Raw genomic sequence first — 22,001 nt, forward strand, 5'->3', positions numbered from 1 at the left:
CCCCCACAGCTCCATCGACGACGCGCCGCCTTCCCATCGCGTTCCTCCCCTCCGGCTTCTCTCTCACTCTCGCCGATCGTTTCGCCTGTACCGTCCCCATCGCCCGACGCCTATGCACCCGTCGACCATTGGCAGTGGATGGCGACGCTGTGGCGCGGCGTTGTCGGGGCCGATCTGGTGATTTATGTTCCGTGGGATTTTTCGCTTGCTTCTTTGCCTTCTTCCTCTTCTTCTGCTTCTTCTTCTGGTGCATCTCCCTTTACGGCGGCGGCGAAGGTGGCGGGTTCTTTTGTTGGTGGTGGTGTTGGTGGTAGTGCCGGTGGGATGGGAGAGGACGGGGGTGCTAGTGGTGTGGTGATGGGGCCGTGGTCGGTCGAGGTTAGGAATTCGAAGTTGATGGTGGTGATGGCGCCGAGCGTGGCTTTTGGTAGCGGGTCTGGGTATGGCGAGAGGGATGTCGAGATTGCGGTTGATGAGAAAACGGAGAGGCGATTGGGGTTCGAGTCGTTGAGTGGGTGCGCGGTGGGAGTTGGTTGAATGCTGGGCGCGGGCTCGATGGTGGCATGGTGATGGAATTTTAGATTGGATAGTATCTGCGTATCTACCCTTAGATCAAAGTTTGTATATCAGGTAGCTGGAATGGTAATTTGTTTGTGTAACTGAGTTGTTGATTCGGGGAGATGGAAGGGTGATGGCTGGCGATGGTTGGCGATGGCATGTTGTGATGGGAAATGGAAGGAACTACGCAGTATCTGCATTCTACAACGTCCCTGCCCGGATGGGAGTGATTGTTCCTGTTACTCAGTCCATCACGAACACCGCTATCACATGGATTGTCATCAATTCTACGTAACAGCTCGACAAAACACTGATTCTAGCCCTGGCGGTTGGTAAACGGAACACGAAACAACCGGTCACGACATCCCGTCAAGCCCCTCCGCCCGTCATCCGAGACACCCGTCAAGACATGGGCGTGTCTCGGGAAGCCGCATGAGATCCGGGGAATGTCTGGGCCGGCCCAAGGGTTCAAGAGATTGGTGTAACCGCCCCTGATACACCGGAGATTTGTTGATGATGGGCGGCGGCTGGCAAACGCAAGTCGAACCGGTCAACCTGATGTGATAAAAGAGGGAGAGATTAGGAAATCCGCACCACCGCGATCGAATAATGCCGCCTCCCCCGCGAGGAAGGCACGACACCACGCTCCTTCCCCCCCAGGCCCCTGCTCCTGCTCTCCTCGGGGTCGTTCCTTCCCAATGTGGGCTTGTTTTTGCCCTCTGGAAAGCTCATTGGTGCCTGACAGGCTTTGCTCCTCCCCTCTACCGTGTCGTTCCTTCCTTCTCCAAAGCAATTGCTTCCCAAAGGGTTGGTGGTTCTGCTTTGGGAGCTGGCTGATTGTGCCCCACTTTTCTGTGCTTTTATTCTCGCCCGCAGTCGCGCTCTCCCTCTCTTTCTCCTTTCAACTTCTTCAGAAGAAAGAGCTTTTTGATCAGATCGCAAACGCATCCAAAGAAATCAGAAATCCATCGAAAAGCTATCAGAATCGAACAGAGAAAGACACAAGTCATCACATCTCCAACTTTCAGCAACCGCGCGCAACCAGGAGCACTTGCGCCGCCGCCGACAGACTTCGGCCAGCAGAAAGCAGAACCAGCACACCACAGCAACGCGACGCACTTTCAGCCACTTCACCATCCAGCCACATCCAACTCTCAGCCACATTCGACACTCATCCACTTTTCAAATCCCAGCCACTTTCGACTTGTCAACCGCTTTCGACTTGTCAACCGCTTTCGACTTGTCAACCGCTTTCGACTTGTCAACCGCTTTCGACTTGTCAACCGCTTTCGACTTGTCAACCGCTTTCGACTTGTCAACCGCTTTCGACTTGTCAACCGCTTTCGACTTTCAGCCACGAGCCACTTTCAGCCATTCTCAGCTTTCCGCCGCTTTCGATTTTCAGCCACAAGCCACTTCCAACATTCAACTACAAGCCACTTGTTTTCGGTCACGAGCCACTGTACACACATCAAATACCATCAATTGAACGAACAGACACAGCATTATGTCTCAGAATTAGGTATCTGTCTTTGACAACATGTCCGTGCTGGAGTTGGCCGAAGGACGCAGAGTCCAGCTGGCTGACCAGCGCCATGGTACGTTGTTTTTGTGCTCCTTGAGCTTTACATGCCCTTCCCTCCTGTGGCCTCGGTCGCTCTTGAGGAAGCGCCAGTGCTAGAATGCAGCTGACATTGATGGGCAGGATTCATCCGATTCTTTGGCCACACCAACTTTGCACCTGGCCTCTGGGTCGGTGTTGAGCTCGATGACGATTCCGGCAAGAACGACGGAAGCGTCAATGACGTTCGCTACTTTGACTGCGACATGGGATACGGAATGTTCGTCCGTCCCACCGCCTTGAAGCTGCTCGCCGAGCCGGCTGCTCCGCTGTACCCTCAGCCCAAGAAAAAAGGCCGCCCTAGCAGCATGTTCTCAGCCTCTTCTCGAGGTTCTACCCCGGCCGATCCGGGCTTGACCAAACGGATCAGCCTAAACGCACCAAGCCCGACACCGAGCCAAAAGCAACAAACCCGTACACCTACTGGGATCAGAGTAAGTCGTCTTTTATATATTGGCAAGAGCGCCACACTGACGAATTTCTCCACAGTCACCCACCAGATCACCCACCAAGCAACTGGGCACTGCGCCTTCGAGCGGAGCTCCATCCCGCACTACCACCCCGTCCAATGCAAAACCTGCCCCGGGAGCTCGCTCACGTCCGGCCATCGCCACGGCCCGACCCTCGATGGCCCCGCCTCCGATGCCAGTCAGGCAAACTCGTCAAGCCTCATCGGCCGCCGTTCCAAAGACTACCGGTGGAATTCCCAAGACTACTGGTGCCCCTACACGTACCCCTAGTGGCCGACTGGCTGTCACCACCAAACCCAATGTTGTTCGTTCGGCGGTTACTCGAGCCTCTTCAGTCGCCATCCCGGGATCTGCCAAGTTTCACACCACCGGTAAACGCTCCAGCTCCAGCAGCGCTGCGTCTGGCCCGAAGAGCAGCGATGAGGACGTTGGATCCCCCCCCATCACCAGCCCTGTCCAGTCGAGGACCATGGCGCTCGAGAAACTCACTGGCTCAACGAGCACCAAACCAACCACGGCCACGAAACAGCCCACCAAACCATCAAGTGCCGCCGCGGCATCCCCGCGGCCCGCAGCTGGCAACGCAGCTGCTACGAAAGAGATCGAGGATCTCAAGGCGAAGCTCCGCGTCCTCGAGAAGAAGAGAATCGAGGACCGGGAGAAGCTCAACGATCTCGACAAAATGAAGAGCGAACGCGACAGATTTGAGCGGATTATTCAGACGCTGCAAATCAAGTATCAGCCCCAACAGCAGGAAATCGCTGAGCTTAAACGTCAACTCAAAGAGGCCGAGTCTCGCCTCTACAACGTCGAGGACATTCAGCAGGAACATGAGACGGCAATGGAGCTTGCCACCCTCGACCGTGAGATGGCGGAAGAGATGGCCGACGTCTACAAGACGGAGCTAGACGCCCTGAAACACAAGACGGAGGAGCTCAAGCTGGAAGTCGATATCCTTCGGGAGGAGAACTCTGAATTCACCAAAGGCATGTCATCCGAGGACATCGCCAGCACCGGCTGGCTTCAGATGGAAAAAGACAATGAACGCCTCCGGGAAGCCTTGATCAGACTCCGAGACATCTCGCGAGAGCAAGAGGACGAGTTCAAGCACCAAATCAAGGAGATGCAGGACACCCTTGCCGAGGGTGACGCCTTCAAGGACAAACTCCATGCTTGCGAAATCGAATTGGCTCAGAAGGAGAGTGCCGTTGAGGACCTCAGAGAACAGCTTGACAACGCACTCGGCGCTGAAGACATCATCGAAACCTTGACGGAGCAGACGATGAACCAGTCTGAAGAGATTAAGGAACTCAAAGCGACCATCCTTGACTTGGAGGAGCTCAAGGAGGTAAGCGATGAGCTCGAGATTAACCATGTTAACAATCAAAAGGAGATGCAGGATGAGATCGACAAACGGGACGCCGTGATTGCTGAGCAGGCTCGCCAGGCTGCCATACAACAGCAGGCCATCGAAGACAACGAATACACGCTGTCGCGCTTCCGGGAGCTTGTCACCAACCTGCAAAGCGACCTCGCGGATATGCATGCTTCTCGGGCGGTTACCGAGAATGAATCTGAACAACTGAACGCCCGGTCCAGGGCCATGCTGGATTTGAACATGAAACTTCAGATCTCGGCCGCCAAGGCGCAAGTGAAGACAATCGATCTCGAACTTCGCCGTATGGAGGCGCAGGAGGCCGAGCAGCACCTTGAGATCGTTACAATGTTCCTTCCCGACACGTACCAAACGGACCGAGACTCAGTCTTGGCACTGTTGAGATTCAAGAGATTGGCCTCCAAGGCCGATATCCTCAACGGTTTCATCAAGGAGCGAGTCAACGGCCAAACCCATCCCGGTCACGAGAACGAGCTGTTCGAGGGCTGTGGCGCCATGGACAAGCTCGCCTGGATCTCGTGCATGTGCGACCGTTTCATCAATTCCATCAGCCATTGTTCCCTTGAGCAGTTCGCCAAGTACGAGGGAGCTTTGTACGAGCTGGAGCCAGTCGAGCGCGCCCTCAACGGGTGGATTGAAGGCTTGAAGCAGGACGACCTAAACGAGAAGAAGTGCTCTGTCGAGCTGCAGCGCACCATCGCCCTCATGACCCACCTCGGCGAGGTTCACATATCGTCCGACCTTGAAAGCTTTGCGGACGACATCCACATGAAGGCATCCCTCATGCAAAGCTACCTCGAGTCAGCCGCCGTCTCATTTGCGGCCACGGCAACCATGGTTCAGCGGGTTGTCGCTCAAGACGACGAGGAGCTTGGTCAACACTTTTCCAAAAAGGCCGAGGCCGTTGTCACCCAGACACGCAGCGCCAAGGTCATTGCAAACAAGACTGTCCGCGCGCTGGAGGATCTGAAGTCGAGATCGCTCTCTCTTCTTCCAGAGACCCTAGATGCATTCGAGCAATGCGAGACGGCAACCGCCGAGCTCGCTGACATGGCGCGGAGAATCGGCCTGGACCTCCACGGCTTCTTGCACGAGGAAGGTAGGGCCGACCCGTACACCTACTCGGATGTCCAGTCATGCACACAGAAGACCGCCATGACTGCTTTCAGCGCAGACGAGACGGATCTATTTTCCACTTACCTCAACAAACTACGATTCGTCACCTCGCAGATTTCGGATCTCGCAGCACTCAGCATTGATTTATCCAACACCCAGGAATTTGAACGCAGCCCGGCTCCATGGATTCTGCGGAGCCAGGAGCTCAAGATGCTCAAGAAAATTCCGATCGAAGTCGAGGCCGAGACCCGTCGTCTCAAAGATGACCTCCACAATACTCGACGCAACCTCGCCATCCGCGACGAGGACCTCAGCACTGCCCAGCTCAAGATCGAGACCCTGGAGTCCCGCATGCGAGACGCCAAGGCCAAGACATCTCGTATCTCTGAGCTAGAATCACAAATCGAAGCCGCGAAGGAGCAAAACACCACCCTCTCCGAGAGCATCGAGAAGCAAGACAGAGAGCTCAGGTCGCTAGAGCTTGAATGCGACAAGTGGAAGCAGGTTGCCAGCAGCAGCCGTGCCGTCACCGGTGGCGGCGCTGAAGAGGGCGAAGCTGGTGCCAAAGCGAACCAAGAGCGTGCAGTCGCCACAGCACGCGAGATCGAAACCCTGAAGACAGAGATTAACGGTCTCCGGTCTTCCTTGCGCTACCTGCGCGATGATAACCGCCGCGCGCGGACTAACGAACAACCAAACCACGATTGGCTCGCCGAGCCGCTCATTAAGAACGTCCCGCCCGCCGAGCAGCGCAAAGCCAATATCGCCAGCGAGAGTAAGGCTGTGCTTGGTGAATTGGTCAATCTGGCTAGCAGCGCAACAGTCTACGACATGGCAAGCTTGCCCGCCGATAAGGTGGCGTGGAAGCCTGCCGAAGCGACACCCCAGTTTCATGCACACCAACAAGTCCAGAATTTTCTGGAGTGGAAAACATGGCGAACGGAAATGTTGAAGAATGGATCATCAATCAGAAGGTGTCTCATTTCAAGGATGGGTGAGAATATGCTCGCTTGGAGCATGGAGGCTGCAGGGAATTTGGCGGTTAGGGCGGAGAAGAATTTGATGGCAAGTCGGAAGAGACGGGAATTGGCCTACGCCCAGCTATTGGAAACGGTGGACAAGGCGGAAGAAAACCATCGGGCGGGGCTCTGGTGAGGAGTAAGGAAAGCGTTTTGTTTGACGGGGAGGAGCGTTGTTTGCTTTTTTTTTTTTTTTTTCTTTCTCCAGCGGGTGATGGGCATTATATGTGTTGTGGGGAGACCAGCGTTGCTCTTCATGTCGGGGACAAGCATTGTTATTGTCGAGCGTTGGCTTTTGTTTGGATGGTCGGAAGCGAGTATCATTTTTCTCTGGGGAGATCAGCGTTTGTTTTCTTTGGCTTGGATCAACAGCGGTATTTTTTGGTGGCATAGCGAGGCGTTTTGTTTTCAAGATACCCCTGATAGGCTTAGAGGGCAGGGAATATGATGGCTGGGCGTAGGTCAAAGATTGCATTTGTCTCATTCATGCCGTGTTGTGATTGTTGTGATGATGTCCTCCATGCTTCGTACTGAAGCCACAGCACAAACAACCGTCGGGATGCCCGTAGGTCAGTTAGGAATGGATCTAAACAAAGTCGCAGGTAGATAGATGAGTAATGGAATATGGACAACATGTACTGCCTACCAGTCAGCGCCAATGAGGATACGATTGTAATGTATGGGTGTGACGCCGAACTTATTGGAATTAATTGCATTGTCGGTACCTATTCTGGCCAAGGGAGATATTTCCAACTCGATGGCTCCGCCAACCCGCTTCAACCGGATCAAACATGTACACCACTCTCCCTGTCCAAGATCAAGCCTCGCCACCGGTGAACCGGGGCGGAGGCAGGCAAGCAGGCATACACGCGCAATAAAACAAACTCCCCCAAAAGGGGGATGAAAAAGAAAAAAAAAAGAATTTTATTACCCCGTCTCTACGCAAACACAACCACTCTATTTCCCCTTCCCCTTCTTCTCCCTCTTACCCCCGCCACTCCCACTCCCACCAGCCGCACCACCGCCACCACCACCGGCGGCACCGGCAGCCGCCATCAGACTCGCCATATCCGGCATGCCACCGGGCCCGCCCCCGCCGCCCTGCTGCATCTCCTTCATCATGTCCTTGAGGAAGTTCTCGCTCACCCCGCCGCCTGTCATCGCCGGGCTGTAGTACGGCAGCAGTTCCCCCATCTTCCACCCGCGCGGCACCGCCGGCCGCGGCCACGCCGCCCCGGGCTCCTGCGCCTGCGGGGGCATCGGCGCCCCGCGCACCTCCATGCGCAGCGAGCGCGAGCTGTCGGTGGTCGGGTTGGCGAGCAGGTGCTGCGCCACGAGCGTGTAGAGGTGATGCTTGTTTTTGATGGTGGCCGGCTGCTGCTGCTGGCGCAGGTTGACCTTGACGCGCCCCGGGTTCGCCCAGTCCTTGGGGTGGATCTTGCCCGCTTCGAGGACGGTTTGGAGGCGCAGGCCTGCGCAGGCCTGCACGATGTCGATGGCGAGTGGGTTGGCGACGGCGAGAGAGCGCGATACGCGCCGGCCTTCGGCCCGTGTGCGGGTTGCGTCGAAGTAGACTGGGTAGAGGCACTGGTAGGCTTTGTAGGCTTTGTCGTCGGTGGTGGTTTGCATTTGGGGGTATTGTTGTTGTTGTTGTTGTTGTTGCTGTCGTTGGGGTGGTTGTTTCTGCTGTTGTTGCTGCTGGGGGCGTGTGTTGATTTGTCGCATGATGTCGGACTCAACGAAGTCGTCGATGTCGCCCTCGGAGGGGTCCGACATGTCGACATCGCTGTCGCTCTCCGAGACTTCTTCTACCCGGGGGTGGGACATGGTGGGCGGCGGTCTATGTGCGGTGGTGTGGTGGTGTGACGGCGCGTAGTGCCGTGTGGTGGACGTGGTAGGTGTGGTTTGTGGGAGAAACGTGGGGAAGTTGATAGCTTGGAGCAAGGACTGGAGGTCAATAGTGGGGTCCCTGGGGCAAAAATAAGGTAGGGTCTGTGCATGGGATGGTGGGGTCAATGATGCTGCGAATTAATTGTATCCTAGCGGCAGTTTTAGCGAAGAATGGCTGCCTGGCAACACTAAAATATCTGTGTTACACTTCGATTGCTTCCCTCTTCTTGACCAGATCCACACCTCGTCTCCCTTCCCATGCTTCCTTCTGCAATACAGGATAACGCTTTTCTTCTCGTAAAAACTGTACCAGTTTGAGTCGCCAAAGAGAAAATAATGCACAGATTCCATTCATTCATCAAAACCATGCGGTGTGGTGTCACCCTTTCCTCAAGCGGGTACCAGCAGCGTAGCACACTTTTTGATCTTTTGATGCAGCTCGTTTGTCAGGCGGGCAGTCAAACAACCCAAAGGGGGATCTTCTTCAATGAGCTCAGGCTTCTTGCTTGGTGGAAGTGGATGCCCCTTCCACGTGCAACAACAGCATCTGATGCGTGGAATTGGCGAATCGCATTTCAACGCTGGCACATCACAAGCCATCCTTCGAGCCATCGCCGCGACTAAGCTCAGCTTTAACCTTGTCCCATCCACCAGGCATCTCCATCATCTCTATTTCCATTTCCATCTCCATCTTCATCTGCATTTTATCTACGTTCTCCTCTTCATCAAATCTTCACTTTGGAGTCGAGCATCTTTTACAAAAGTACATGTCTTCCCCCCATCGGATTGTCTACAACCACTTTAATTCTTTGATCATCCACGACAATCGCTGGCCTCACTAACTTGCTAGCACACGCCTCGCTTGCCTCACGCGCCGTGCGACAAGGACCTGTTCTCATTTCTGCTGGGGGTGGATTCGGGTTCAAAGGCCAGCTTCACCATATCCCGCCCAGTGCATCTCTTTTCTTGCAACCCCAACATCTGATCAGAGGATCAGCCGTTTGGTCGGACCCAGCTTCTTATTTGTGACGGCTCTGTGAGAAAAGAAAGCGAGATATTCTCTACTACAGATCACACGCCTTGTATGGACGGGTTCCGGGACGGCCAGGGAGCGCCCCAAGCAACGGCAGTGATGAATGCTCATAACGCCGTTTCTGAGTTTATCCGCCGGTACCAGAGCCTCTCTGCTCATCGAGACTCTTATGACCATCTCATCAAGGTACTGTTGCGCGAGACCCGCCTGCGGCTTTTGCAGCCGAACCCGTCGTCTAATCTTTTCATCACAGGATCTCATCGTATACTCTGAGTCGATTGAGTCAAAACTCCGCGTCGAGAATGCCAACTTGGTCAGCCGGATTCGAGACACCGAACTTAGCCTCGAGGACGCCACCAGATCACGACGGGAATTACAGCAGCAAGTTCGGCAGCTCGAAGTCTACCGCGACGCTGTACTGCAGGATCACAACTACCTGAAGGTAGCACCACTGGCTGGGGATGCCGGCGACTGCTCACTCTCCTGGCAGAATAGCAATCCCTACGTTATTGCACTGTTAGACGGCGACTGTCTTCTTGTACGATCCCTGGCCCCTAAGACACCTGTATTGTGCTGACGTGCAATGCGCAGTTTAAGGAGACCTTCATCAAGCAAGGCGTCGAGGGCGGCAAGAAGGCAGCATATACCTTGCGAGCCGCCATCCTCGAGCAATGCGGTGCCCATGCCAACAGCATCGAGGTGATTTCCACAGTGTATGCTAACCTTGCCGGCCTGTGCAAGGCCATGCGCAACGATGGCAGCCTGGGTCCTGAAAACGATCTCAAAAGCTTCACGTTAGGCTTTACCCAGGCCAAGGTAAGTTTTGACTTTATCGATGTCGGGCATGGCAAGGATAGGGCAGGCAACAAAATCAAGGGTAGGTCTCACCCCACGAGGTGACGAGGCGAAGTCGAGACTTGAGTGGATGCTGATGCGGAACTGTCAGAAATTGCAAAATGGCATCTACGGAATAGCAATTGCAAACAGGTTATCCTCGGCATATCCCATGACGCCGGTTACGCCCCCTTTTTGGACGAGCTCTTTCAGGACCCCTCGCTCCGTGTTCGCGTCACAGTCCTCGAGGGCATCCCCACAGTCCGCGAGGTTGCCGCGACGGGGGTAAATATCTTGAATATGAACGACAGCCTCTTCCGGTCTGAGAAGCCAGTCCCCAATGCCGACCTCGTGCCTTGCAGCCCGGTAACCCCCGTCGCCCTCCCACACTACGGCCCAGTATCCCCCGCCGGAGCCAAGACTATGACCACGAGCGATACCAGCACTGGCATCCCAACGCCCTCCACCTCAGCTACGTCAACGCCGGGCCAAGTCACTGCCACCACCTACGCCCTCGCTGTCAAGAATCCATCTCCTCCGCCGCCAATTTCCTCCACACAACCAAAGCTGACCCCCATGTCCCCAACTCGTCCTCAACCAGCGAAATCCACGATTTGGTATGTACTTCCACCTTGTTGTTCCTTCCAACCCTTTTCCCCATCCACAAACGAAGTGAAACTAACCCAATCCCTCCTCTCCAAAAGGAACCCCGGCCCTCGCGGTCTCGACACCCCGCTCAAGGTATCCCAGGCGGCGCTCGATGCGGTCAAGAAGCGGCGCGACCAGAGCAAGCTGTGCAACAACCACTATCTGCGTGGACCCTGCGCCAAGGGCACCGCCTGCGCCTTTGAGCACAAGTACAGGCCCACCCCGAACGAGCTGGTCGCCATCGCCTTTTTGGCCCGCCTCAACCCGTGCTCTAATGGGCAGAAGTGCGAGGTGGTGGATTGTATTTATGGGCATCATGTGAGTTTTGTTTTTTCTTCTTCTGGTTTTTGAGTATCCTTTTGGCTCTTCATTTTTGCTCTCGGTGTTTCTCTGCTTTACTCCGCCTCTCGCTTTCGTTCCGTCTCTTACCTTTGCTCTGTGTGACCCTTTCTCTCTTGCTCCATGTCCTCTTTTGCTCCGTCCCCATTTGTTTTTGTCGCTCACTCGCTCGCTCCTCTCCCCGAGACCAAGAAGGGGCGAACAGAAGCAGATGGGATGCTGAGCCGGGGCAACGGGAATGGCTGCTGTTGCTACCACCACCACCACCACCACCACCGCTCCTACCGCTACTATCCCTGTTACTGTTGCTGACCACAGGTCGAATCGATCGATAGTGCCCGAGCGTGCAGAGCGGGGTGTGCACGCACCCGTTCTGCAAGTTTGGCAAGGAGGAACATCCGCCTGGAACCAAGGTCAAGGCACACAAGCCATAGGTTCGATCCGCGAGGCAACGGGCCTATCTCGGATGGGCTAGGCTTGGGGGGTTGGTGGAGGTTGCTGAATGATGGGTGTAGAGTCTGTGTGTGGGGGGGAACGAAGGAGGGTGAGATCCGGGATTAAGAAGCTTGGTTGGTCGGTCAGTGTTAGAGACAGCTTACGGCAGGGCTGGAAAGGCTACACGCAGCTTCGCTTCGGCGGCAGATTGTGGGAGCCGGGGCGAGGCATGGTTGTTTGGGAGCCAGCGGGCAGATGTAAAAGGTACTGTTGGACACGGAGGCCTAGGTATGGCGACCGAATTAGGATATTGTGGTCTCAGTCGTCATGTTGGGTCTATTTGCGTCTTGCGCCAGCGGAGACTCGAGAGCCACGGGCGGGATCGTCGCCGTGGTCGCTAGTGGTCATTGAAGTTACAGGCTGAGGGACACCTCTGGCCTAATGACAAGTTGCTGAGCACTGAAGCCCTTTTGGCCCTCGCCGGTGACTCTTATTGTTATGCATTTAAAAGGGCGTTGCGTCTGTTTCAACGAAACGAAGTCATGACCTACGGTCTGCTTATTGTCGATAGCCACTACTATCGATCCTTTGTTTCTCGTCATGTAGCAAGGTCACGATACTGTAGGGACTGTTGCAAACTATAAAAGCGGAAAAGAAATGTCAAGTATGATTATTCACTAGCCGTCGGGTGATTGAAGGCCTTCGTGGTATGTCCGTAAACACTCCCCGCACTTCCACCAGTCTCCCTCAATGAGTTCCTTCAGATATCCTCTCACCAGTCTCATCAATAGGTTCCTTCAAACATCCTCCCACCAGTCTCCCTCAATAAGTTCCTTCGGATATCCTCCCACCAGTCTCATCAATAGGTTCCTTCAGACATCCTCCCAACCCCAACTCTCACATCCCCGATTTCCGACCACTTCTTCGGACAGGTGGACGGATGCAACCTCTCGGTGCGCTGACCCGCGAGAAGATTTGCTGGTTTGGTAATGGACGACGACCTGGGCCGCCCCGCCGGCCTCTTTCGTAACCATGTTTACTTGCTCTCGGCTTTGGCAGGCAGAACAGGTTAGTGTTTGTAATTGGGGTTGGGGGACACAGGGAAATATTGTCATTCAAAACACGTACTGTCGGGTTTCGCTACCGCGACACCTTCGCGCTTCGCAGCCATCGCGGCCCGGACCGCCGCCATTGTGGCACCCTCGCCTTTCGCCGTATTGTCCCCGCGATGAGCCTGCGTCGCCTGGACGCAAAACCCTACGCAGGCACTGGCGCTAACGACGGCCGCGACAAACTTGGTAGTCCCACGCTTTGCTGCCTCGTTGGCAGCGACGGAGGGGGGAGCGGCCGAGGCGGCAAGGCCGGCGATCAAAGTTCCAGCAATGGTGACGGTGATCCTTTTGACCTGGTTACAGCATCCAGATAGACACGCTGCAGGCGTACCTCTGCCTCAACACAAGAGGAGGGATTATCCTGGCGTGGTTCAACGGGCGCCGCGACGGAGGTAACAACCGTAGCATTGATCCCACACCAATGTCAGTCCTAGAACTAACGGCTGTCGTGTATGGCCTTGCGTGATCATAATTGAAGCGCAGCTGATTTTGATGTGCGGTAGTTCGTTCACTTCGTCGCCATCCCTCCGGTTCATCATGGTGTGGAAGCTGTCCTGAATCCGCGCAGCTCCTAGACGTGGCCGAGGAAGTAATCCATGCTTTTGGCTTTCCCGGCTTCGGTCCTACCCAGCGGGTCCTGGTCCCTAGCGTGCCATAGCAGACCAAGCAAGCCGGCTTGTGTTCCCACGTCGCGGTCTTAAATGCTATGCACACCTCATTCCTCTTGCCGATGAACGACTCGTGGTGTGTTAAGCCGGACGGTTCTTGTGCGACGTGTCTTCACTTTCGAAGCCGCTTTCGAATCGGGCTACGTGGTCAAAATGTTTATCGCTGTTGTATGCAGCGCCTAAATATTTCATTGTCAGCGGCGAAAAGACCAAGTACAGAAACGCGCCAGAGGGAAAAGAAGGGTAACCGTACGCTCTGGTGTGACTTTTGTGATGGCCTTAGATTGTGTTGGCCATTTTGTTGTGTTCTTTCTGTGTTGTCAGTTTGGCTCTGACAAGTGGTGGTGGAAAGAGTGAGAGAGAGCAATTGTGAAAAGCTGTTGCTCAAAAAGACGGTTTGATAAAACCGGGGTGCTTACTGTTGGTGATATACATATATATATATATGGGTGTGATGTTGATGGAGGTGGTGGTTGTGGTGTTAGAAGTCAGACGCCTTGACACCATGGAATTACCTGCCTTTATAATAGTTGCATTCTTAGCTACTTGTAAACAAGAATTTAATTTGTTTGCGTTCACCAGTCTTGTTCTGCCCACAAGATTATGGTGTGAACTGCAATACTCGGTGAGTGGGTCGGTGTGTGGTGAACAACCTGAATGTGGCACTGGATTTGGAGTATCAGGACCAGGGTGAACATGATGCGGGACATGTTCCTGCTGAGTGACATGTTCATATCATGTTCATGATGCTATTGATCCTCCCCCCAAATACCATATATCAGTTCAAATCAGCCTTCAAATATCAACCAGCCCTCAGCTATTAGAAATCAGCTATCACAGCCATCAAAACCGACCCACCGTTTAGTTTGGGTTGCTAGATTGACCTCAGTTGCTATCAACATCTCGTCAGAATGGTTTACCGTCACCTTTGTCGTCAGGCGCTCCCCCGAAAGGGTATATTCAACGTAGCGAGGGATCAATACAAGGCTAGCCCGCGTATCTTCACTCGCTCATTCCACCATCGCGGCTATGACGAAGACGACTTTGAAATCTGCCTCAGATACCCTTTTCTTACGGGATTTTGCCTCGGTTTGGGCGTCGGTTATCTCGTCTGGCCGGGCGGCAAGTCCTTGCCCACTGCAGGACTAAGCGTGGGTGACCTCCCGAGGTAGTCAACATGGATATATGTTGTCCCATGCACCGTCCTGGCATCGGGTTTCTTGTCTACCTTTGATCTAGGGGTGATGAGAGGGCCGGAGACAAGGTGTGTTGAAGGACTATCCACCATACAGCCTATTTAGCCATAATTAGCAGTCATCCTGCAGCCGTTTAACGGGCTATATTTATTTTATTTTCGGGCTTTCTGCTCATAACCCAAGAAGATCCCTAACCTCGGCATACCTAGTATGTACCATGATGACCGACAAGGGGACCAGTAACAGTACCACCCGGTGAACGTGACTCTCCTAGCAAAAACGGACGGTTAAGCAAGGCCTGAGCGTCCAATCAGGCCAATAAAGATCTAACCCAAAATTCTAAATACGAATACAAATGACCAAGATAAAAAGGAAGTCGAAAAAGACAGAATTAGATAGCTCAGTAGACCCTGGTAGACGAGCCAAAGACAAAGTCGCGCGTACCCCTTCCCCTTCAAATACGTACTACAGACAATATGCCTGCCCGTCCTTTCGTCCTTTAATGCTGTCCGCCTCGCCCGCCTTTCCTGACCGCCCGCCTGCCCGCCCTGCCTGTCTGAGGAAGTAAGTAGTAAGTAGTAACCCGTCCGATAAACGCCTGAAGAGACCTAGCGCAGCACAGGCCCATGCAAAAACCGCCCCCTACCTCGCCGCCCCCAGCCCAGCAAACCAACCATGCCCACTCCCGCACAAGACCACTCTCCCTTCTCAAACCCGTACAGGAGGACACCCCAGCTTCTCCCCATGTCTGGCATTAGAAAAGCCACCAATTTCCTATCCTTACACACATGCCCCCCCACACTATACACCACACCATACCCCACATCCCCGCAAGTAACAAGCCCAAGGCCAGACCACGACCCTGCCGTAACCCAGCTCCGACAAGACCAAGAAAATCAACCCCAGCCATTCCTGAAACGGGACAGACAGGCCACATCCACAGACACACATACACTCAAGCAGTCTTCCGCTTCCTCGGCAGGCCTAGCGCGCGGCGGGAGCGGACGTCGCCCTCGGCGAGCCAGCGGCTGGCCTTGACGAGCTGGACGACGTTGATGATCTGCTTGAGGGCCATGACGGGGAAGCTGACGCCGGCGAGGACCCAGGGCCAGAAGCTGTCCATCTTGTTGGCGCGCGCGAGCTCGAGCGCCCCCGCGCTGTGCGGGTTGGCGAACAGGTGCCGCAGCAGCGACGAGTTGACCTGCGCCCCCTGGCTGATGATGGCCTGCGCCGCGTGGTCGGGAACCGTCTCGAGCAGGGAGGGGGAGAGGAGCGGGGAGGAGAAGGACAGGAGGTAGAGCGCGATGAAGAAGGCTTCGTTGAGTGCGCATGCGATGAAGAGGACCGTCTGTGAGAGCGAAGATTGCGGGTTAGTGAGGGTTCCATGACCGAAGTAGGGCAGGGGGGCGGGGAGGGGGGGGGGGCGGGGTTGATGGAAAGGAATGTACCTTGTTGGTGTAGTACAGCGACAGGATGCGGCTGCGGGACTTGTCGACGTTCTTATGGCTGTTCTCGGTGCCGCCCATGGCCAGCGTCGCGTACATGTGGATGTAATGGCTGGCAAAATCGAGCGAGATCAGGCTCTGGAACAGGATGGCCCAGCGGGGGAAGGCCGACGACAGGAAGACGAGTAGGCAGGATGTGGTGCACCGGTCTGTCACCATGTCGAGCACGGCGCCGAAGCGCGTCGATTGTTCAAAGTAGCGCGCCGCATAGCCATCGAGGGCGTCGAGAAGGCAGGATATGCTGTACAGCAGCGAGCAGGTGCGCGGGTGTAGGGGCATGTAGTAGAGCGAGGCGATAGCTAGGACGATGCGCGAGTAGCCTGCGGGGCGACACTTGTCAGTACGTGGCCCATCCGGTCAAGCTGGGACAGCTTCGCAAGTCATACCGATGATGTTTGGCCATAGCAGAAAGATGTTTTCCTGTGGCCCCTCCTCGGCGGTGCCCCTCGCGGCAGCAACATGAGCGGTCCCATTGCCATTTAAGCTCGGCGCAACCTCCTTATCTTGCCCCTTGGGCTCGGGGGAGGCTGCTGTGCCCTGGCGTCGGTTCTTCGCTCCGGTCATTGTTGTTTATTTTCTCGACTGTGCAATCATCCAAAGATGCAAAGGAATACTGTCTCTTACGCCCAGCTGGGTTGATATCGATTGTTCTCGGCACGAGGCTGGTGGCAATGAGAGTTGGAAATCCGAGGGATCCGGATGGCGCGGAAATGCGAATTGGACGTGTGGGTCGGCACAGGGAAGGTTTATTGCACTTTGCAAATCTCGTTCATGAGTGCGGAGTAGTGGCGTGATGAATGAGCGCGGTAGAGCAGCGTCGTTGAAGATGGGCCGGGTGCGAAGAGATGGATTGTTCGGAGTCTCGGGCAAGACGGAGGGTTGCGAGCGGGTTGCGAGCAGCACGGCCCTGTCTGGTTGGACAAACGCGACATGGCGATGACGGTGCTCTGTTCTGGCCCGAATTTTTGGCGTTCCACTCAAAGCTTGAGCGAGAGATAAGCGGGCCACAGGGATGTTGATAAGAGTGCGAGAGCCCCTGAGCGGTAACTAATCTCGTCATTACAATGTACGGAGGTTACAGGCAAAAGTTTTCAAAGTGGGTCAGGTACTGGCAAGGGTTATGGGCAGGGGCCAAGCAAGCCCCCGAAGTACCTCCTGTTGCCAAAGCGCGTCGCGCGCAGCAGTCAATTCAAACATCACCAGCTTCGCGATGTCTTCAGAGCTCCCCTCTACGCCGCCGAGCCATCATTCTAAGAGCGCCGATCTCTCTCGCGATGAGCGGCTTCAAGTTCAGACTCTCCGCAAATGTGGTTTTACATACGAGCAAATCGTCGCGCAACTCGGCTTTACCTACAACCAGGTCGGACATGCCTGCCGCGCCCCAAACATCACGCCAAAGAAACGCTCTGGTCGGCCCAGCCTTCTCAATCCAGAACAGATTGAAGATTTGATTGCGTTCATCACTTCCTCGAAAGCTACTCGCCGAATGCCCTACTCCAAAATCCCTGCTGCTCTAGGCTGGGACTGTTCAGGGTATGCGATCCGCTACGCCCTCCGTCAAGCCGGCTTTCAACGTTACGTGGCATATCGAAAGCCCCCAATTATCGAGAAGAACCGAAAACGCCGGCTAGACAACGCCCTCGAGCGCGTATACTGGCCCCTCGAGCGATACCATCAAATCCTCTGGACTGATGAGACCTGGATTACTGCTGGTACCCACCGGAAGGTCTGGGTTACACGCCGTCAAGACGAGGCATATGATCCTACCTGCATTGTCGAGCGCGAACAACGGCCAAAAGGATGGATGTTCTGGGGTTCGTACTCAGTAAAATATGGGAAAGGGCCCTGTCTTTTCTGGGAGAAGGATTGGGGATCGATAACTGGGGAGAAGTATTCGGAAAGAGTCGTTCCTCTTATAGATGGGTGGTTCCGTCTTCACCCAGATCAGGTCCTCATGCATGACAATGCCTCTCCTCATACTGCCCAGGTCACGCGCGAAGAGCTTGAGGCTCGCGGGATTCCGGTGTACAGCCATCCCCCGTATAGCCCTGATCTGAATCCCATCGAGAACGCATGGAACTGGATGAAAGATTACATCGCAGAGAACTACCCAGCAAAGATGTCATACGATCAACTACGTCAAGCGGTATACGCTGCGTGGGAAGCAATCCCCGAGGAATTCCTTAGGGAGCGTGTAGATACAATGCCTATACGGCAGCAGGCAGTTATTGATGCCAACGGAATGCATAGTCCTTTCTGAATTGACTGCTGCGCGCGACGCGCTTTGGCAACAGGAGGTACTTCGGGGGCTTGCTTGGCCCCTGCCCATAACCCTTGCCAGTACCTGACCCACTTTGAAAACTTTTGCCTGTAACCTCCGTAATCTCACGCTCAGCTTGGCGTTGTAATGACAATCTTCCTTCATGATTGTAGTGTAGAGTTAACTATCCGCACACGACAAGTATGCAGTACACAGTAGAGAAATTCGGAATTCCAATGCCGCAGCGCGGGAGGTTGGATACTGCCAACATTCACCGGGACCAGATGCTGCAGACTATTTATTGCCGTGCGCTTGAACTACCTGTTCTTCTCAAATGTCGACCCTGCAGCCTGCAACCGTCAGGCCACCTATGAGCGGGCCGTTGGCCGGTGTTAGAATCTCGGACCGCGCCTCGAAAGCTCTCTCCCCCCCTTGCTGGTTACCTATTTGGGTGGGGCAGTTGTGTTGCTTCGAGATAGCTGCGAGATGGTGGCCAAGATGATTCAATGGAACCACGGCACCCGATGGTCATGTTGGCGGTTGACCGAGCGGATCGTCTCCTTCGCTTCGAAAAAGCAGGAATTTGCCTGGCGGCGATCACGCCCACCGCTCTATGCCGGCCGTTGGTTCATCATCTTTGTGTCCGGGACTCGATGCTCTCGTTGCACCGGCAGGTGCCAATTGCAGACTTACAGCTGCTGACAATGGCGCAGCGTGCTGCATTGTGCCCTCTGTTGAGGAAAGTATGGCCGAGGGGCATTCTGAGCAGCGCCCCGCCCGGATTGCGCTCCGGCCGCTTCGAAGCAAATCAGAGTGCAGCACTCGACAAGCTCTCGATCGGCGATGAGGTGCAAGCGTACTAATAGGGCCAGCACTTTGTACGAATACATGATATCTACTTCTATTTGACCTGGTGTATATGTATATTTGTACATCCATATACATACCTTAGGTACCTAGGTATATACCCACCTATACATGCGTGCTGGCGACGGCGGATGAACCTCTGAGGCTGGGCTGGAAGTGAGCTCTTTGCATCCGCCTCACGCCGCATGTAACCACCCTCCCCCCCTTCGACTATGGGAGCTGCTCAGATTGCCAGCACAACAGACAGACGACGTTGCAGCAGCCGCATCGTGGACCCCGGAAAAGGCGATCAGCCGCCGCAAATGGAACAGTGCGCTCCCCTTCTTTTTGACGGATCGGATGCTTCAATCTCCTGTTGCACCGATTCTTGGTTATTGAGCTTTTCTGAGACAGCATTGACGGCATCATTCCGGAGCGGGTACGATGTATGTATCCAGCTGTCCCGGGGTCACACTCATCGAGCAATTCTACTCCGAAGCTCGGACGAAGCTCTGAGATGGCCATGCAAAAGCGCGTTGAGTATCATCGGTCTGTGCGCTCACCCCACGAAAGACCAGGGCTCAAAAAAGGCCCCTGCACGAGCAGGGGTTCGGCCGGGCGGTTGTGCGCCGACTGGAGGGCTGGGGAAGCGGCACAGCCTGCAATCCAATTCGACATGTGCACACAGAGCTGCAATTGGAGGGTGCCGTACCGTCCTTCTGTCGACAACGCACATGCTCTACCGCATCGGAGAACACAAGCATCCGGTCCCCTTTTTCTTTTTTTCCCGTCTCCTTCCTATCTGTTGCTTTGCCGCTCGTCTCAGCCCCGACTGCATTGCATCGTCCCATTGTCCAATTCGGGTCATGCCAAGGCTGCATCGACTGGCTGGGATGAGATCCGTCTGCCGTTGCGCTGTTGCTGCTAGCTCTGGTTTTTGGGTCTGAACAAGTCTCCATGGGCCTCGACCCGGCGGTTTGGACGATCTGGGGCAGCCTCTCTCTGGTTCTTGCCGTAATACATGAGGATCCTCTTTCATATAAATAAGAGGAGTGCTCCTGACCTGCGATCTTCCCTTTTGGAGCTCATATCTCTTCTCGAAACCCTAAGCGGAAGACGGCCTAGACACCGAGGTACCTCTACTAGGTTGGTTAATTTTTGCGCGTCACTCCGACTCCCTTTTTGAAAGTCGCAAGCAAGCACAGTAGTACATGTGGTAGTTAACTCCGTCTGCGGGGTTCTTGTCAAACTTCGCAACCCACCATCCTATTGTCCTGGAGTCACCGGACCCGCTGCACCCACGCGGATTCGGAGAGGTAAAAGCTTACTCTTGCGCCTTTTGACCACGCGTTTTTTGCCGTTCGCTGACAGCGACACCCACAGACATTTAAGCATCCGCGACCGCGCGCATCGCCCTCTCCCCGATTCGATTCGTGTGAAACGCCTCGACCGTACATACGGTACATAATCGGTCATTACACCTCCCGGGATAAAGAAAGAGAGCAAGGGAGAGGAAGACGATCCCGGCACAACACCCTAGCAGCGACACTCGACGTTACCCCCGTGGCGTCGCTAGTCGCCAGCTCATCAAATCGTCGCTTGGGCACGCCTGCATCCCCGTGGGTCGCATCCAAGCTGCCGGTAAATACCGGTCGCCACACTCGTCCTAGTGCCAGACGCTATAAAACCGACTAGCCAGGGCCTTTCCTCCTCCTCCTCGCCGCCGCGACCGCCTTGTCCTTCCCGGCCTTTCCTCACACGTCTCTCCCGTTTTTCTATTTTTTTTTTTGTGAACCAACGACCTACCAAGGACAAGGACAAAAGATGGCGACTCGTCATGCCACTCTAGGACAGCCCTTCGCCGAGCGGGCGAAGACGGCTAGCCACCCCCTCACGCGCTACCTCTTCCGGCTTATGGACCTCAAGGCCTCGAACCTGTGCCTCAGCGCCGACGTGACCACGGCCCGCGAGCTCCTGACGCTCGCCGACAAGGTCGGTCCGTCGATCGTGGTGCTCAAGACGCACTACGACCTGATCTCGGGATGGGACTACAACCCGCAGACCGGCACGGGAGCCAAGCTGGCGGCGCTCGCGAGGAAGCATGGCTTTCTCATCTTCGAAGACCGCAAGTTTGTCGACATCGGCAAGACGGTCCAGATGCAGTACACGGCGGGCACGGCGCGCATAGTAGAGTGGGCGCACATCACCAACGCAAACATCGACGCGGGCAAGGACATGGTGCGCGCCATGGCCGAGGCGGCGGCCAAGTGGAAGGAGCGCATCCACTACGAGGTCAAGACGTCGGTCACGGTAGGCACGCCCTTGTCGGACCAGTTCGACGACGCGGAGGAGCAGGAGCAGCAGCAACAGCAGCAGCAGCAGCAGCAGCAGCAGCAACAACAACATCAGGCGCAAGGACAAGAACAGGCACAGACGCGAGATGACAAAGGTGAGCCCCGCAGGCTCGAGGCCATGGAGCAGCACCAGAAGAGGGACAGCAGAGACGTTGACGGCCGGAAAGGCAGTATTGTCTCCATCACGACGGTGACGCAGTCATTCGAGCCCGCCGACTCGCCGCGGCTGCCCAAGACCAACGAGCACGGCGACGACGCCGTTTTCCCGGGCATCGAGGAGGCCCCCGTCGACCGCGGCCTGTTGCTGCTCGCGCAGATGTCGTCAAAGGGTTGCCTCATGACCAAGGACTACACGCAGGCCTGCGTAGAGGCCGCCCGCGACCACAAGGGCTTCGTCATGGGCTTCGTCTCGCAGGAGGCCCTCAACGCCGCGCCCGACGACAACTTCGATCCACATGACCCCCGGCTGCAAGCTGCCCGCCGCCGAGCAGCGGAGGAGAACGGTCAGGTCGAGAGCGACGGCTTCGGCCAGCAGTACAACACCCCCAGCAAGCTGGTTGGCGTGTGTGGCACCGACATTGTCATTGTGGGCCGCGGCATCATCTCGGCGGGGGACCCGCCCTCGGAGCCCGAGCGGTATCGGAGGAAGGCGTGGAAGGCGTCCCTGGCGCGTCTTGGGTAATTGGGGGGGGGGGGGTTGA

General features: G+C 55.5%; 8 protein-coding genes across 8 annotated transcripts; 5 read left to right on the forward strand and 3 right to left on the reverse strand.

Annotated features, from left to right (window-relative positions):
* Positions 1-2,098: 2,098 nt before the first annotated feature.
* CHGG_08189 (uncharacterized protein) lies at positions 2,099-6,316 on the forward strand (the record flags this gene model as incomplete). The annotated part of the gene is made up of 3 exons (XM_001225844.1): positions 2,099-2,156; positions 2,264-2,613; positions 2,669-6,316. The coding sequence occupies 3 exons, from the start codon at positions 2,099-2,101 to the stop codon at positions 6,314-6,316; spliced, it is 4,056 nt and encodes a 1,351-aa protein (XP_001225845.1).
* An 821-nt stretch (positions 6,317-7,137) lies between these two features.
* CHGG_08190 (uncharacterized protein) lies at positions 7,138-8,007 on the reverse strand (the record flags this gene model as incomplete). The annotated part of the gene is made up of 1 exon (XM_001225845.1): positions 7,138-8,007. The coding sequence occupies one exon, from the start codon at positions 8,005-8,007 to the stop codon at positions 7,138-7,140; it is 870 nt and encodes a 289-aa protein (XP_001225846.1).
* Positions 8,008-9,202: 1,195 nt separating this feature from the next.
* On the forward strand, positions 9,203-11,358 carry CHGG_08191 (uncharacterized protein; the record flags this gene model as incomplete). Its single annotated transcript, XM_001225846.1, has 6 exons — positions 9,203-9,289; positions 9,357-9,641; positions 9,695-9,919; positions 10,091-10,554; positions 10,642-10,903; positions 11,260-11,358. 6 exons carry the CDS (start codon positions 9,203-9,205, stop codon positions 11,356-11,358), a joined length of 1,422 nt encoding a protein of 473 aa, XP_001225847.1.
* Positions 11,359-12,391: 1,033 nt separating this feature from the next.
* CHGG_08192 (uncharacterized protein) lies at positions 12,392-12,937 on the forward strand (the record flags this gene model as incomplete). Its single annotated transcript, XM_001225847.1, has 2 exons — positions 12,392-12,427; positions 12,782-12,937. The coding sequence occupies 2 exons, from the start codon at positions 12,392-12,394 to the stop codon at positions 12,935-12,937; spliced, it is 192 nt and encodes a 63-aa protein (XP_001225848.1).
* Positions 12,938-15,290: 2,353 nt separating this feature from the next.
* On the reverse strand, positions 15,291-16,404 carry CHGG_08193 (uncharacterized protein; the record flags this gene model as incomplete). The annotated part of the gene is made up of 3 exons (XM_001225848.1): positions 15,291-15,683; positions 15,784-16,139; positions 16,227-16,404. 3 exons carry the CDS (start codon positions 16,402-16,404, stop codon positions 15,291-15,293), a joined length of 927 nt encoding a protein of 308 aa, XP_001225849.1.
* A 646-nt stretch (positions 16,405-17,050) lies between these two features.
* Positions 17,051-18,100, forward strand: CHGG_08194 (uncharacterized protein; the record flags this gene model as incomplete). Its single annotated transcript, XM_001225849.1, has 1 exon — positions 17,051-18,100. The coding sequence occupies one exon, from the start codon at positions 17,051-17,053 to the stop codon at positions 18,098-18,100; it is 1,050 nt and encodes a 349-aa protein (XP_001225850.1).
* Positions 18,101-18,430: 330 nt separating this feature from the next.
* Positions 18,431-18,860, reverse strand: CHGG_08195 (uncharacterized protein; the record flags this gene model as incomplete). The annotated part of the gene is made up of 2 exons (XM_001225850.1): positions 18,431-18,543; positions 18,794-18,860. 2 exons carry the CDS (start codon positions 18,858-18,860, stop codon positions 18,431-18,433), a joined length of 180 nt encoding a protein of 59 aa, XP_001225851.1.
* A 1,910-nt stretch (positions 18,861-20,770) lies between these two features.
* Positions 20,771-21,982, forward strand: CHGG_08196 (uncharacterized protein; the record flags this gene model as incomplete). The annotated part of the gene is made up of 1 exon (XM_001225851.1): positions 20,771-21,982. One exon carries the CDS (start codon positions 20,771-20,773, stop codon positions 21,980-21,982), a length of 1,212 nt encoding a protein of 403 aa, XP_001225852.1.
* Between the last annotated feature and the right edge of the window lie 19 nt (positions 21,983-22,001).

The sequence above is a fragment of the Chaetomium globosum genome, genomic scaffold, assembly GCF_000143365.1.
Source record: "Chaetomium globosum CBS 148.51 scaffold_5 genomic scaffold, whole genome shotgun sequence".
Classification (NCBI taxonomy): Eukaryota; Fungi; Ascomycota; class Sordariomycetes; order Sordariales; family Chaetomiaceae; genus Chaetomium; species Chaetomium globosum.